We start from the raw sequence: 17,306 nt of genomic DNA on the forward strand, positions 1-17,306 counted from the left end.
ATCCCTGCCGACTTCACATTCCTCATTTATTTAAAATCTTATAATTAAAACCATTGGCAGCCAGCATCCATGCTATTAGTACTTAACTATATGTTGTATCCCTTTCGGAAATTCGCCACAGTTCAACAGTCACACATTATCCAGACAAATTAAAAGACAAGTCATGTATTGTGGGTATTATGGATTTTGCCAGAACCAGAACAGAAACATATAAATTCGAAACAATTATCACATGACATTGCGGAGATTGTGACCACGGAATCACTCGTACCGCAGCCGGTGCGGCAGGGAAGATGAAAAAATTTAATTACGCTTTCATAATATGTACCGAATATTTTTGACAGCTGCCAAACCTGTACCCACATACTATAAAATAAAGTTGAAGTTTTATATCGGGTACAGTGTTATATTATAATTTTGAAACTATATAGCATTGTTCTACAATCCCCGGAAGAATTTTTGTGAATCCTTTTTGGCATTGGTCGAGAATAAAACCCACAATTCCTCTTTTGGAGCAACGTACCGTCTGAGCTGTAGGAAATATTATATCAATATTATTATCCGCAAGTAAAGGACGATGTGATTAAACTGTACGATTAAATCGAACAACACTCCGCCACTGTCAAGGGCGTTTTGAAATATAAACATGATCGTGAAAATGCGGGAAATTTGCAATCCGGTTCATAAACTAACAATGGTACTATATTAATTAAAATAATTAATTATAAATACAGACATACTGAATCTACTGTCTAGACACCATCTTATTGAAAAAAAATTATACTTATTAATTATTTGTGCATCAAACACTGGTGGAATATTTTCAGCGTATAATTTATTCCATACAAAGATAATAAAACCCTTACATAACCCAAAATATCAACATGTTTAATACGAACACAAAACATTGACCGAGGTCATACAAAACTCATTATCTAAACTATCAAACACTCGGCCATACATCAAATGTTATCTCGAAATAGTCAAAAACATGCATTACAAATAGTAAATCACATGCACCGTGCCCTTCGTGGCGACAGCTGGCCTCAACGCGGGCGAAGCCGCGGGCGAACACTATCACCTAATAACCGCGTGTACTTGTATCACTTAACTGACTTCAACAGGAGGTTAATACATTGACGTATTTTTTTACAGTTACAAACGTATATTTGCTATGCTCGCGATTTAATCAAGTTGAATAAATTTTCATGAAAAAATAAGCTAAATACGATAATTATGTTTACTTGGTATAGTATAGCGTGTTATGTTTATAAAAAAAGGGTTTGAATTTTTAGTAAATTTCAAAAGTCGCACAAATGTATAATAAATGTATAATAATAGCTTCATATTTTTACAAAATTATTAAACCCGTATCCCGTACCGGTAGGTAGTCTGTCATTTTCTTTTGATGCAATTTTGACGTAATACCGCTTCTTATGTTTTGTTTTATTTTTATCTGATTTAGGTTTCCCTTGAACTAACCATTCAATATTTCCAACTGGCTTATACATAATAGATCTATTAATTTGTGTTAAATCTGGGTGGTGTAAAATCCCATTGTAGATACCCTCGGCACCTTGTAGCCTAGTGTTGAGTCAGGACTATGTGTGACTGATGTGTAACATAATGAGCTGTCCACACTCTCTGCCTTTCATGGCAACGTCGATCGATAATTGCGTTTCGGCGCCAAGGTGAGCCGCAAGCCGAAAACGAATCATAGATAAATGTGATAGTAACAAAGTAGGAAGTGTCGTCGTCCTAGCGAGCCCTTGTGAGCACACACGCACGGCGACGCGCACACACACGCAGTCGGCATTGAGATAACTGACATCGCGGCAAGGTCCCGCCGATTTGTATGGTCAGAAGAAAAATTTCATAAAAATATATGTATAATTTAAATTTAAAAATGTAGATGCGTCCTTAAAAATATTTTTGCCCACATCATCGTGATCTCATGTTTAAAGTATATTCGTGACTAGCATAAAATAAAAATGTATTTTTTTGTTATACAAATTGCATTATTACGTGATTTCGACCTTGAACTTTTGTAAGGAAACATATTACTTGTAATACGGTTATTTGTATAACGTAATTTATAATGTTTACGTTGCCCCTTGTACGAGTCCATGACATTGACTTTAATCAATCATAACAGGAGACGAGCCAAGTGACGTCATGCGATACTTGCTTGTTTCCAAGCTACGAACAATTTATATGCTGTTTTTAATTCGGTACAGTAGAGACAGAACAAAAGCACAACCAACTTTTCAAAATAAACATTCTTTTCTAAATTCAAACTATGTAAAAAGAAATCATTAGCGACAGCAAAAATGTTCAACGTATATTTAAGTCTAATAAAAAATGCGTTATAAATTATGATCTACCAAACAGGTTGCGCGTTTCTGCTTGTGACCTAATTCGTTTTTTATGACACTATAAATGTGAAGGTATTAAACGCGAGCCAAAAACAGTGGCGCTTGATCGACAACGCAAAAAAACATTTCAACTTTAAAGACTTTTTTGTACATCCATAAATAATATCGACAAGGATTTTAGAATCAAAAACTAAAAAGGCATTTACATTGACTTATTGTTATAGATATATTTGTTTCTTATAGAATATATTTTTATAGAAAAACGATTGTAAGAATAGAAAAAATTGTTGTCATTTTCTCTATTCCCTCAGGATTGAATACTATTTGATTCAGTTTAGTTTGTAGCATTGCACATAAACCTCTCCAAAACAATTCTCTGCGTTACATTCAAAGGTAAATTTTCTTACTTTTTGTGAAACTTCTTACTTTTTTGTTCTATAAAAAATTTCAATCAATTAATTACTTTCATAATAAAACCAAAATGTTATCATTTGCATCAACCGTTCCATAGATTTTGTTTAACCTTTAATGTGCATTAAAATAGTTTCAATATGAGATCATGACTCACCAAAGTAGTTTATAAGTTTTTGCAATACATAATCGGCTTAAATGAGTTTTGCATTTTGCATTATGTTAGTATCGTAGACTACTGTATGAAGAACCTAGTCAAGCATTTCGAAGAAGCCAATGACTTCTTTTAAAATGCTTACGCATGGAATGAATGAATTCATTTGTGTTTGAAAAAATCATGTTAGCTAAAAGGAAAACTGAAAAAAATGGTATAATGTAGTTAGTCTATTGTGTGTCGGTAATTTCAAAAGCTTCAACGAAAAACTTGACATTGCAACTGCGTTAAAGTTTGAACTTATGAAAATTTAGGATCATTTTCCACTTGTAAAATATAGAAACAGGTAATTTTATAAATATTTTTCGATACCTTGCTGGCATATTTTAACGACGGCCAAACACACAATAAGTATCTGGTTAACATTATATTTAAAATGCTCATTTGAAACCTGTCCCTTAAAAAACAGTAATTCAATTATGATACATACCACTCAGAATAAATCAGTAATGTTATACTTTGTATTATTTAATATTGTTTATCACGCGTGTTATCACTTAATTATAAATCATCCAAGTTGTGTTGCTGTCGGTACCGCCACGTGCATCACGCATGCTGCGTAACACACCGTAATGACAGTGTTTGTCTCAGACGCGACAGCCGGCGGCCTTCGTGCGAGCCGTGCCAGTACGCAGGGCCCACGCACCTACATGATTTTTAGATTCGTGCATTGTTGATATTAATAACTCTTATTTATTGCTCTTAATTACTACTTCAGAGACCAGTGGCCAAGTTTAGATAGGGGTGAGATTTTCAGTTCAATTTCCAGATTGAAAATACTTGACTGTGTGTACACATGTGTTCGAAACATACACAAATACAATCGGAACACCTGATTGAAGTCTGGTAGTACTATTACTACTACTTACTGTTTCAGAGTTACATCCGCCTCGTACACGATTGCGACTTATGATTAGCTAATTATGAGGGTGATGAAAATGATTCAATCATTGGCCCAGTGCCATGTTTAAGTATTCGTACAGCGGATAATAATAAAAGGTATAATATGTTTGAAGCGTATTACTCTATCATCTATTGGCATACTTCAAGTATGCAATTTATACTATAAAAAGTTTACAACCAAATTAAGGCGTCATGAATGCTTATAAAAGGTTCGAACACCCAAACTTTCGATGAAACTAGGAATTGCGTTGTATGGCGCTCGTCACCCTAAGACAAAAATGGTTTTAATATCTCACAATTCGCATAAATATATAGCACCTAGTTTCAAAATACAAACAAAGCTTGAGTGACGAGACCAAGCCTATCATCTGATGCAAACCTACACCACTGCTCATAAAAACACTAACAAACAAAGTAACAGACACAAAACAATAATGGAAACACAACTATTACATTAAAATTAATATTACATTATTCCACTCCCCAAGCTGGTAATGATTCGACTCGTTTGTTTCCACCCATCCGAGCTAAGGCCGGCTCCGGTAACCTTAATCTACAATGAAATATTTAAAATGAACTAATCAGCTCGTTAAAATTCAAGGTAACCACAGAGTTCAAAACTTACGTTACTACGATGCTACTATAATAAAGTGCGTAACATATAGCGGCGTACCGTGTAGAACAATAGGCTATTTGACTAGATTTTGTTATTGTTAACAATATTTTACATAAAGTTTTAAATTTAAATACTTATAAATCTATTGAGAAATAAATATGTCATAGTGATTTAAAATGTGATTGGGGTAGTTGTAAAATAACGAAAAACAGCCATGACACTAATTAATGACGTCACAGACGTTATTGTATAGGTGTGCGACAAAGATAGTAAGATGTTTATCCCGCTCCGACATTCATACTCGTATTACTAATACTTTTTATTTATCAACATATTCTAAATTGAATTTCACATTATCGTTTTTTATTAAAAGAATTTGGATTGTTATATATTAATAAACGCATAAAACATACTACTCGACTTTACTACATTACTACCAAATTATTTGCAACAGGTTGCTTTAAGCCCCTACTTTACGCAAGAATTAGGCACCGCGTGACTGCCAACAATTTAGACATTACCAAAACGCGATATTTTCAAACGTCACGAATATTCATTTCCTGTTAAGACAATGTTGATCAACATGTTCAGCAACATACAGCGCAACATTATTCAGATCACACACGATATGCGTGTGCCGCGTTATAACGCTATCTGAGGCCACAGCTCGCTATATAACATTTTGTATGAACAAGGAAACAACACTCAATTAGAATCAATTTACATAACTACGTACACACTCAAGGGCCTTGTTGTAAAGAATTACTGAAGCATAATACTCGGTTACGCGATATCTCAAAAGGGAAAAGGGAAGGATTATCGCGTTGTAAACTGTTCATTGAGTTAAATATTCAGAGAAATGTGTGTTTTTACGGAAATTTAGGAAATGTGTTATCAAATCCTACAAAATAAACGTAAGCCAAAGTGTAGTAACTATTGCTCTCAAAACCTTCAAGGCTGTAACAGTCCAAGATGAACAAAGATATACCAACACATCCCGCTAAAGTATTATTAATTTAGCTAAATTCTTATTATCGTTTATTTTTTTGTTTTATGAACTTCTTTATTTATACCACAAAGTTCTATCTTAGGCAATAGCGTGCCTTTAATCGAAATTCATATACAACAAGTTTCTAATACAGTAACAATATTATAATTATTTTACAATATCGATACAATGCTAAGTGCTGCTCATCCAAACACCATTTACTTTTAACTTAAATTTACTATAAAAAGGTAAGTAGATTTTATACTTTTCCGTAGTTAATTTTTTAATTGAAGATATTTTGTCCTGGAAGAACGGAGCGATACACCTGACAGCAAGAAAAATTATAAAAGAACGGCAATAGACTGCATTGTTCGATGACACCATAATTATAGGGATACCAGTTTTTTTATACTCCGCTAAGTTAATACAAGTAAGAGAGAACACGCATCGGCAAAATGCTCCACGGCTTAAAACACTCATAAACAATTACCTCATTATTACTAAGCACTTGTAACCATTGCTATTCATCGTCTATTTATATAGACGTAACTGAAGCTAATCTGAATGCGCACAATTTGTGCACCGCTCATTTATCTAGTAAAGGCAACCAGCGAAATACCACTGACCATATGCGTGCGACAGCCCTATTTCACAGAGAAAACTTGACTTATGAAGTTTGCATTCCCAATTACCATATAAGATACTGAGAATAAATAGGGTTTGGAGAACACGAATTTAATGTGTCTGGTGACCATCGAAAACCAGCGTTGTGCCTCGGTTCACCATCATGCTGGGTGGTCACCTATATACCACTGCCTTGATATACAGTCATTTGTTTTAATTTAAATGTAATTATATTTTTGATACGATTTTGTTCTTTTTCGCATAATATGTTTGTTTGTCAAATTATAGTTTTCGTTTTTTTTCCTTCTTTTATTAATAAAAAAAAGTAAATACTAAACAGGTATGCCATATACGTGTATGATACCATAGAAAAAAAAAGTTTTTTTACAATTGTTTAGAGCAGTTCATTTATATATTCGCAAAAAAGGTAATAATACGGAGGCACAGCCCTTTCAGATATTATGAAATAAAAAAAAATAACTTCAATCTCATTTTTACAAAAAATAATAATACAAAAAACATACTTTATTTTTTTTTGCAAGTTGTATTAAATATATTATTGTGAGTTTAATGCTCTACTTAATTACTACTACTTAATTACTACCACATACAGCTCTTTAGGTTCTAGTCGCCAACACACTTGCATCAATATGGTCTCAAATACCCTAGTCGCATGCGTGTATCAAGCCTTATTACCTGCCAGACGGGGCCAGACTGTCAATCGTAGAGTCAGAATGTGCATTTAATTAACATTTTTATATAATCGCACTTTCTCTGCTGTCTGTACAACAGTGACAATAATAGACACTTGCGTGGCGCATGCGTGACGTAGGTGCATAGACGGCGAGGCAAGGCTCTTCCTAGTCTATGACTCATATGCTAGTTCATTGTTTGGCATACGACAGGGGTAGAAAACATTTGACTATAGGGATAGAAAAGATTCTCTTGGATAGTTTGCATAAAACAGAGTACTGTCAGAAAAAGCGTCTTTAACAGGACATGCATGTTACTTTACACCAAATGGATAGGGTAGGTATTTTCACTGAGATTGTTTTTTGAAAGGGTTGTTGCTGCTAACCTGATGTAAACTTCAGAAATACATAAAGCAATTAATATTTTCTCGATTCTTCTAAAACAACGATCGCGATTTTAATAACAATTATAAAAATGTTTATTACACCTGTATAGCATTTACGTTGAATTTAAATAAAATGCGTAGAAACGTAGCCGGGTTTTTTATTTTTATAAAACACACAAAGGTCCTTAACGATGTTTTCAAAATGGCACTAAGGACAAAGGAGTTGTAATGTATTCTTTCATTAGCACAGGCGACAATGTGTTTAACTTCAATTAGTTCAGAAGTAGTATTGATATAAAAAGATCACAGATCCGAATCCCGGTTAGTTATTTCTAGATATTTTGTTGACTGAGAGTTTTTTATTTATTTCCAAGAAAGAACGAAGTATGTTACAGCTTCCACTTACAATTAATATGCTCATTATAAAATGTTCGATAACATCAAATATGTAGTAGTTCATGCTCATGACTGGACCCTTGTCCATATCGCATGGCTTATATCTACCATTAAGCAATACAGGGGTGAAAATCTGCTGATCTACAACCATCATTATTATAAGCCACATGACGTTTGCTACTTTGGCCTCACCTAAACCTTTTCACTACTTTGGAAATCTTCATGGGCTGACATACAATTCTGTGTTTTAATCGTAGCAACATAAGATGTATTATGCTAAAGCTTTATATTAAATTTCAGACAGGCATCAAATTTATTTCCCTGTAAAAATATATCTTACTTGAACTGTATTATTTTTAGTAAGATTTGCTACCCACTCCTACGTGAAAATCCTCTTCCGGAATACTTTTCGTTCAAAATTCGTTAGGATTTTCTTCTTCCACTTTCAACAACAAAAATCGGTAAAGGATAACATCGTGAGGAAACCCGTATGCCTTAGAAGTTCTCCATAATCATTTTGAAGGTATGTGAAGTCTACCAACACGCACTAGGCCAGCGTGATGGACAAAGGCCTAAACCCTTTCAATAGTAGAGAAGCCCCGTGCTCAGCAATGGGACAGTATGTAATACAGAGCTGATATTATAAAAAAATCGCATTTAATAACATTTGAATCCAACACAAAACATCAATCCAAACGCGCATCTAGCAACAGCGCGCTCAGCAAAGTCCCCGATTGGGCACTATTTCGGCGTAAGGCCGGGGCATCAGTCATCGGTACGGCTCGGACGCCAGTTCCGCCTTGGAACGCGGCCAACGCTGCACAAAGGAGCGCATTAAAGGGCCTACCGGCGAGTTATGACACCCGAATCTAAACACGGAACGTTTGAAAACGTTCGGCTAGGGTTGCCATAGTGTAAACTAGGTTATATTTCTACATTACTGTGATTATGTATGGAAACCAGAATAGAGTACGTTCAGTAGTATATTAAACACTAGGTGTTGCTCACGGCTTTGCCCGTATGATAAGCCTCTCTCGGTACAATAGTGCTTAAATCACTGCAGTGTTGTGTACTGCCATATAGTATACGATGTCAGCGCCATCTGATTAAGAAACAGATTAAAATTCATAATTTCCCGTGGGGGTCAATTACCGGAATAAAAAGTGCCTATGTGTTAATCAAGGATATAGTCAATCCGTGTGTCTAACTTCATCAAAATCTATTCAGCGGTTTATGCGTTTACTTCTAACATCATCATCAACATAAATTAACATAGTTGAAAACAATATTATATTGATACCTAATTTTGTTTATAATTTTTTAAAAATTAAATCGCTGGTGGCACCACTATCCTCAGCCGTAAAAGTTTACGATACATATTTTAAATTTAAATGAATCTCTTTATAACCCTAAAATGGTTTTCTTAATTCTCGTTTACTTCTAAATAGCAATATCTAATATATGTTTACAAAAATTTATCATTTTCAACCCTACTTTGGGTTTTAGGCCTTTCCGTGCTTTGTAACCATGCCGCGGTAAACATTCAAGATTTTCGTTATGTTACCTAATTTGATTTTCAATTATAGCCCTTATTCTTATAGAATTAAGACATAATTGCGACACAGATTAATTTACTTTTAAACTCCACAGTAAAATGGCTATACAGGATGTTGTCAAAATTACACTCAATATCATATCACCTTAGAAATATTTTCAAATATAAATTCATCAAATAATATATGAAATAACTATCTTTAACCTTAACATATTTTGAAAGGAAAGGTATTTTCTGAATTGAATAACTGACCCAAGTATTTTAAATGAAATATTTCGACATAAAAAATTAAGTTTGTTTTTATTTATTAAAGTTAAATCACTCAAACTAAAAGAGTGTAGAACTTGTTTTCCCCGTTGATATTTTATAATTTAACCTCAATTATAATTACGTAAGTTTATGCAATACCAAATATAACCTATAATTAAAAAACCCTACGTTTTAGAACACCGCGTTATACAAAAATGATAAATGATTAAGATATTTCGGAAATACGCAGTATCGATTACATTCTTATCAGTAAAAAACAACTTTTTGAATTATCATCAAACATGTTTACCGGTATTATACTGCGCACATTTTATGCCGAAAACAAGTGTCACAACCAGTCTAATGGATTTCAGAGTATAAACTCAAGTGACAATTGTGTCATTTAACACAGTTAACCATGTCGAACATCGTAAAACTAACGAGTTAGTTAACTCTAGCACTAAATGCCTTGATAGACTAACACTCCATATTTACTCACTTATAGTCACTAGAATACAAGTTTTGACGCATTGATGTCAATAACAAAGTCATTTTGGTACTGCAAAACCTAATATTTATGAAGAAAATAAAACAATTTGGAACCCGCGACTGCGTTTATCAAAGCTGGTACGTTGGCCGCAATAGTTCAAAGTACTAGGTAGTCAGGCGAGCGACCACTGTCTATTCATTCTGAAAAACTATTTTAGATGTTACCTTTATTCTCAACCTGTGGTCTACGCAGTCTTTGAGTGTGCCGAGGGGACCAATCATGCCGTCAATCCTCGTCAGCACATTCCTCTGGACCTTCTCCTTCCTCTGGGGCAATGTGTCTGAAAAAGAACGCGCAGTTGTAACACCCTGTTCATATAAATTTTAAAATAAGAACACAATTATAATCGATTATATAATATGAAAAAAAAAAAAAATATAAAACATAGATTTTTTTTAATCGACTATGAAATAAAGTTTTCATTAGAAATCTAATTCTTATATTTTAGAAGATAATGCATTCAAAAAAGTGTAACATCATCAAATCTTTTGAAGTAATTCCTAGTTCAGTTCAAGCGTTCTCGACAAATAATATATTTATCGCTTACAAAGCGAACCTAAATCCCGCATAAAATTAAATAAAAAGGATCCGTGACGAAGAACTACGACCTTTCAATTCCCTTTGGGCCGCGATGATCCCGTACAGGGAGTTCGTCACTCCCTCACAGTTCAGCGGCGGTTATAATGAACTCCGCTGAGCAAATGAGTTTCCAACACCCGCACCGCGCACGAACTCATTCAGAAAATGTACTGGGGAAGAGGTATATCGGCGGATATAATACTTTAGTCATTGAAACTGATTAATGAGTGAATTTACTAATAATATTTGTATGCGTGTGTGTGTTAAAAACGGGACATTTTTTCCTTCACGGCGCCTTGCCATAAAATGGATATGTCGATTAGGGTGGAGCGTCAATTTTTTTTTTATATTTTCGATGTTGAATAGCACTATAAAGTTGCATATCATACCCAATTTTTTAAAAAAAATATAAAAAAAAATATTGGAACCTATTTTTAGCCCTCTACCGACGATTGAAGTTCACGAAAAATCGTCAAATCGAGATATTTTGAAATATATCATATAGCAAGAAGTGATTATTTCTTATATTGTTAGGTAACTCAAAATACCTTAAATAACTATATTTATATCTATAAATAGTCCATACATTGAAAACATAACAACTAAGCAATAAAAACACAACGCGAATACGAACAAAATAAACTATAATTACGGTTACAAGAGAACATATTGCTTTAATAATGAAGCCAGGATCACCCTATTTAGGGCTTATAACTACGTTGTGTGGTACAGGAAAAGCCATAGCGAATTCAATACACTTGTTTTTTACTAAAAATCATATAAATTTGAACAATTCGTTGGCTATTGGATGCGACCGAACTGCTACAAAAACTTGTTAGAAAGGTGGGGTTAATCGTTTCCCATTTGCATAAAATAAAATACTTTATTTATCACGTAGGAAACAAAGTTAAACTTATTATACGTCAAAACAATGTATAAGAATAATTATAATTATTATTTCTAAATAACAATTAAAATTCATTATATAACTCTGATCATTTTAAATTAGGGATAAAATTTATAATGAATACAAGGTACAAACCGAAGTAACTAGCTCGGCGGGCAGGTAGGGGGAAATAAAAGGATAACGCGTTCCTCACGGGCGAGGACATAAGCCCTAATCTAGCTAACCTACCAGCCTTTCACTAGCTATCTAAGTGATGACTATCCGAAGAAGAATGGCAGAAAGGAACTCCGCGCTTACGTTTGTTATTAATTGTTCAGTACATCTTTTTTTATTTTGTTTCCAAGTCTTTTAGGCAGATCATCGCACTGGTTTATTTGTCTACTACATGCGAATGAACTATCCTTTCGGCAATTGTTTATAAAATTATATGGAGCAACCAGCAGCTCTCAACTCCATTCCGGGCCAATAGGGAAAGCATTGGAAAACTTGACGGATCTTCCTGTCACTGAGTTTTTTGCTATATCGTTAAACGTGCCTGTTTTTCTGAAGGAAACTGAAAATAGTCTGTTTACAGATCAGAAATACCAAATGTGTCAAGCTATAAGTAGCGGCTCATGTTCTCAAAGCTTGTCTAACAGAAATCCAGGAACAATATCTCATTCAAGATGTTTAACAACGGCTAACAGAATCTTAAAACTATACATAGCGTCATCAAACCCTTCTTCTCAATTAATTAAATTCATGTAATACATTTTAAAAGTTTATGTTCCTGTCTGGTTTTGTATAAAGAAAGAAAGTTCGTTTATACAAGGACGGACCCACATCTACAAATGAATAGAATTTTTTCGATGTTTGAGCGCTGACTTTAAAAAGATTATTGATCCTGTTATACAAAGAAGTTCTTTTTTTGGATATCCTGAAAATCTACTTTTAGCAATGCTGTACAATATCCGGCCACATATAAAATTATTGGGATTAAGGAGAATAATCGGAGCTAAAAAAATCAACAATCTGGGCTAAGAATATTTAAAGTTCCGAAGTTAAACTTTGAGTCCAAAACCATACCGATATGATTATTTGGAGCGAATCACATGTTACATATCCTCCGGTGTTAATGGATATCAGTGACATGGAATTGAAAGGTCTGGTGGTATCAAACTCCAATATAATGATGAAGTTGCCGGATTATCCTTGTCATACACAAGCAGTAGAGCGATGTGTAAAGATGGTCACTGAAGCATCAATTATGGTAGGTGGTGAAAAGGCAAGAGATGGATTTATTCGATCTAACATAAAATCGCGCGCAATTATGCCATATTTTGAAACAAAATACCATTTAAAATACACAAAAAATCTGAATAATTTACGCAAATTTTCACGATTTTGTTATTTTTGACTTCCCATTTCATATTGATTTTTCATGCTTTTCCCTCAAGAAAGAATTCAGTTCATAGTATTAGTATTTTATTTTAAACTTTACGCTAAAATATAATAGATTACCAATTTTTATGTTATTTTGTACTGATTTAAAAAATATCTTATTTGGTGTATTTTTTGAAAGTTTGAGCTAAGGTAGAGGGCTAAAAAATATGTCAAAAAAATAAAATGAAAATATATTTACATATAATTTTGCCATATGCAACTTTCCGCAGGTGTTCAAAAACGATTTGATGACTTTTTTTTTTCTCCATACTTTGACGCTCCACCCTAATGTCGATCCTGGCTTGCATAAGTTGCAGTGGCTGGTGTGAGGCGGTATAGTCTCTATACATATTCTACAATATTCTATCTACAAAACGGGATGTTTACATATTACAAACATCTGTACTATTCTACATAGTTGCATCCTTTGATCATATTTCATAGCGTTCGTCTTAGAAATTGATAAATAGGTTTCTTGTATACCTACAATATCTATCAGGGTATCACCGTTGTTTATTAATACCACCAAACAATGTACAAGCATTGATTTTTAATACATTGGAGTTAGTGTAAGCCCGAAATAATTACTATTTAAATCATGATTAAAATTAATTTCAATTTTGGGCATTTGTGTGGACAGGCTTCATACTTGTCCTAAAGACATGCTGATATCATTGGATTTTATAAAAGAAAAAGAAATTTCTAGAAATCAAAATGTCCGTACATGTGTTATATTGCATAATGTAATACAAAGTCAATGCTCTTTATCATTTGACACACATACACCACCTGTTAAAATATCAGTGTGTGACTCACACGGTAGGCTAAGACTTATTATCATAGGATGTAACTTGATTTTAGAATACCTAAACTAAATACAATAAATAGACTAATCCAGCCAATTTTTTTTTACAGTATCCCATTCTTCTTATATGCAGTTATTTATTAGACTTACACATTTTTATGTTTTTCCTTCAGATGTGATTGTTAAAATTAACTCAATAAATAGGATAATGGCGCCCACGCATTTGATTGAAACTAAATAATTTTGAATTCTTGTTTATGTATCTTGTTTTCGAATTAAATATATATTTAACGTACATACTTCGGAATGTAGGTGCACTAATTGCATTTCTGCCTACCTCCCACGACACAGCCATGAACTTACCTTTTGTTTATGTATGAAAACATCTATTTACATTACAGGGCTTTGATGAAGCGCGTTTATTTGCATTAAAATAATTTATGTAATGATATTACTATTATAATATTTTATTAAGATTCCGTGATTACAGGCCGTTAAGATTAATTTATAAAACATTTAAGCTTTATTTCAAATTATATGTCGACATTTTCGAGTAAAATACACAACGCAAACAATTGTTTTACCTCCGATAGGTAGAGAAATGCGTTTCAGCGAAATTATTCTGTCCCATTGACAAATCAGCCTATCGCCATAAGAGGCACAAAATCCAATTCTATAAGACTCACAAAAACCTACATAATTGCTTGCGTGTTTTGAATATCTAGGATTATTTATTTCACAGATAATTCCACTGCCATTAGACCAACGACGCAATTAACATGTACATTCCAGTTTATCTTTAAAACTCAATTCTCACGCATTTATCGATTGTAGTACGAGATTGGAAATGTCTCGGCATTACCTGAATATCTCGCTGCCTTCTGCGACTGTAAACTTTATCTAAACAATCTAAATGAAAACAAGAGCCGGGCACAACTGGTCCGCGCTATAACTTCGCTCACACTCGTAAACTGATCTAATTATACCCAGAACCAGTCGAATCATGATTTATTGATGTTCTTGTGACGTGGTCACCCCTTACTGTTGTGACACAGTGGCTGCTAGCGTGTTCAGTAATGTAGTGCATGACTTTAATTCACAGAGATTCATTGCTTTAGTGACAGTAAGTTGTTTATATGTTGATCGTAGTTAATCTGCGCCGAACGAAAAAAATATTTTATGTCTGTATCTTTGTAGCTTTTGTCATATAATTATATGGAAAATATAATTCAGTTTATTAATATAGGACTCTACTTGTTAAATACTAAAAACTTTATTACTCACTATTTTCATCGTAATAAAAAAATTAAGGACAATTAACTGATTGGTAAGTAAAAGCTTGTTTTTATATAATGTGTGTAGATTTATAGTTACTATTACGTGCCGTATCAAGTAGTAAAAAGTTTAATTTGCATAAAAAATAAAAAGCACGTAATACAAACGATAAAGCGTGGTACCAGGGCGGCATGGCTCGCGAGCGGTGGCCGCTGCCCGCTCCGGTCGCCGGTCGCGAATTACTTTCACTCGACTATCCCCGGGCGCTGACCGCGCGCTCGCCGCCCGGGGTCGTCGGCCGCGGGCCGCGAGCGCGGGAAACGCCCGCCCGCCGTCGCTGCGCCATTCAGAAAACGCGCGCCATGTTTATACAGATGCGCGCCGAAACGCGTTCCGTTGCATCACTTCCGTTTGCGTTCCGTTTCGCGCGCGCCGATAACGTTCCGATTTAGTTTTATGCGCTTAACACAATTAACTTCGCTTACGTAATTGAACGCCATGTAACACTTTCCGATGCTTCTATAAATAAACTTATCTTGTTACGTCGAGCTTTTAACTGTACATACCTACACATACTTTTTTTATTCATTGCGGTGTTGTTACATTTACCTACTTAGTAATAGCCCACAAAAAAAACTATTTCATAATAAAGAGTGTATTTGTATGATAAATCATAATTAAAACAACACTTATAGATAAGAAGACAAAGCCATAATATTGAGAGCGGTGCGGCGCGGTGGAGGGTGCGCACACGCATGTCTCGTAGCATACCTTGACGTCATGTTACACAAGTATCACATAATGTCTTTTTGCCGTATCGTTGTTTATCTAACGTAGTAATTGTCGTAATTTTAATTAACCTGATATGTGATGAGTGCTATTATATTATTATTACCGCATTTGTGGAATATTACGAACGGTTAGCAATTCTCTACAGTAGGTACATAATATTATAGCATACTACCAGTTCATTTTCTGTTGAATATTATACTATTAAGGTACTTAATTTTTACAACGTAAACTACAAATTATTAACTTTATATGCTTTGGTGCATATGCCAAGTATTTCGGATCACGCTCTCCATTATAAAACACATTTATTACCTCGGATAACACAATGCTGTAACCAAAATGGGCAGACAGACGGCATCTTAACCCCCTTATCGGTCAATACACCCATTAATGCGTATCAAATGATAGTAATGAGAAAACGTGTCATTGCTTTGTCTATTTTTAATACAAAATGACAGAGACGAGCCGATTGCCTTTGATAAGAGTTACTTATCACCGGATAATATCCCACAGCCCAATAAGAACGTGATTTGTCATATTTTTACCATTAACCATAACTTTAGAGAAGTTAATAAAAGTTAAATAAAAGATGGCAACCTTTTTGTTTTATATAATTAATTCACAATGAAGTTTGATTAATTGAATCCAATGTAAACAACAGAAGAATGCAAACTCGCTTCGTGTCTAGAATTCAGTGGCAAAAGGCGAAAGGCGTAATTTTCCAAAAGTGAACCCTACACAACATATATATGTGCTAATATGCATAAAAGCGGTCTGCAAATCGTTCTGATGATAATTACATTCTACATAATGGGAAGCCGACAGGAATCGGGTTATATGGACCTTATCTACTAGAATCTAATCTACCAGCATCATGTCATGTATCAAAAATATATTAATAATGAATTTACATACAAATTTCCATATATCTCATTATTAATTGTTGTATTGCACAAATTGGTTGTTACAAAAAGAGCTATGTATGGGGCGGTCTATGCTTGCAGTAAATTACATAGTACCGAAATCTGGTGACAAACAAAAGTTCCAGATTTCGTTCAATTCGCTATGGGCGTCAAGTAGAGTCGGACAAGTCATGTGGCTAGGCGTTGGAACGACTGGTAGAGTAAGGCTCTGACTGACTGGTGGCTAGGAAAGGCTAGCGCAACGAGGGCTGTCAGGCGAGATGTTTTAAAGATATTGTATAAATTACGGGTCGAACCTGGACTAGCTTGAAACCACAAAAAGTGGCATTGTATGAGAGAAGCCGATATACAGCAATGCAAATCTAGACTGATGATAATGACGCCATATACACAAGAATTAAACCACGAACATATTGTCTCAGTTCCACTATTTATCCGCTTGATATGTCGATACATTACATTATAGCCTAATCATCATCATCAACAGCCACAGAATGTCCATTGCTGAACATGGGCTTCCCCCAAATATTTCCAAATCGACCAATTGGAAGCGGTGCGCATCCTGCGACTTTTATAGCCTATGTTCAATCTGATTATAAAATAAATTAAAATTTAATTTCTCTTTCCGCCAATAGATGGCGCTA

The 17,306-nt window shown here is 34.3% G+C and overlaps 2 protein-coding genes across 6 annotated transcripts in view; one reads left to right on the forward strand and one right to left on the reverse strand.

Annotated features, from left to right (window-relative positions):
* Nucleotides 1-17,306, forward strand: part of LOC115448376 (ecdysone-induced protein 74EF) — a 230,297-nt gene that overhangs the window by 71,500 nt on the left and 141,491 nt on the right. The window lies entirely within an intron of this gene.
* The window catches only part of LOC115448379 (U7 snRNA-associated Sm-like protein LSm11), a 54,075-nt gene that overhangs the window by 29,286 nt on the left and 7,483 nt on the right, over nucleotides 1-17,306 (reverse strand). Inside the window, exon 2 of the mRNA XM_037444737.1 lies at nucleotides 10,124-10,239. Within this exon, the coding sequence (XP_037300634.1) occupies nucleotides 10,124-10,239 (116 nt within the window). The remainder of the gene's footprint in view (nucleotides 1-10,123; nucleotides 10,240-17,306) is intronic.

The sequence above is a fragment of the Manduca sexta genome, chromosome 28, assembly GCF_014839805.1.
Source record: "Manduca sexta isolate Smith_Timp_Sample1 chromosome 28, JHU_Msex_v1.0, whole genome shotgun sequence".
NCBI classification, from domain to species: Eukaryota; Metazoa; Arthropoda; class Insecta; order Lepidoptera; family Sphingidae; genus Manduca; species Manduca sexta.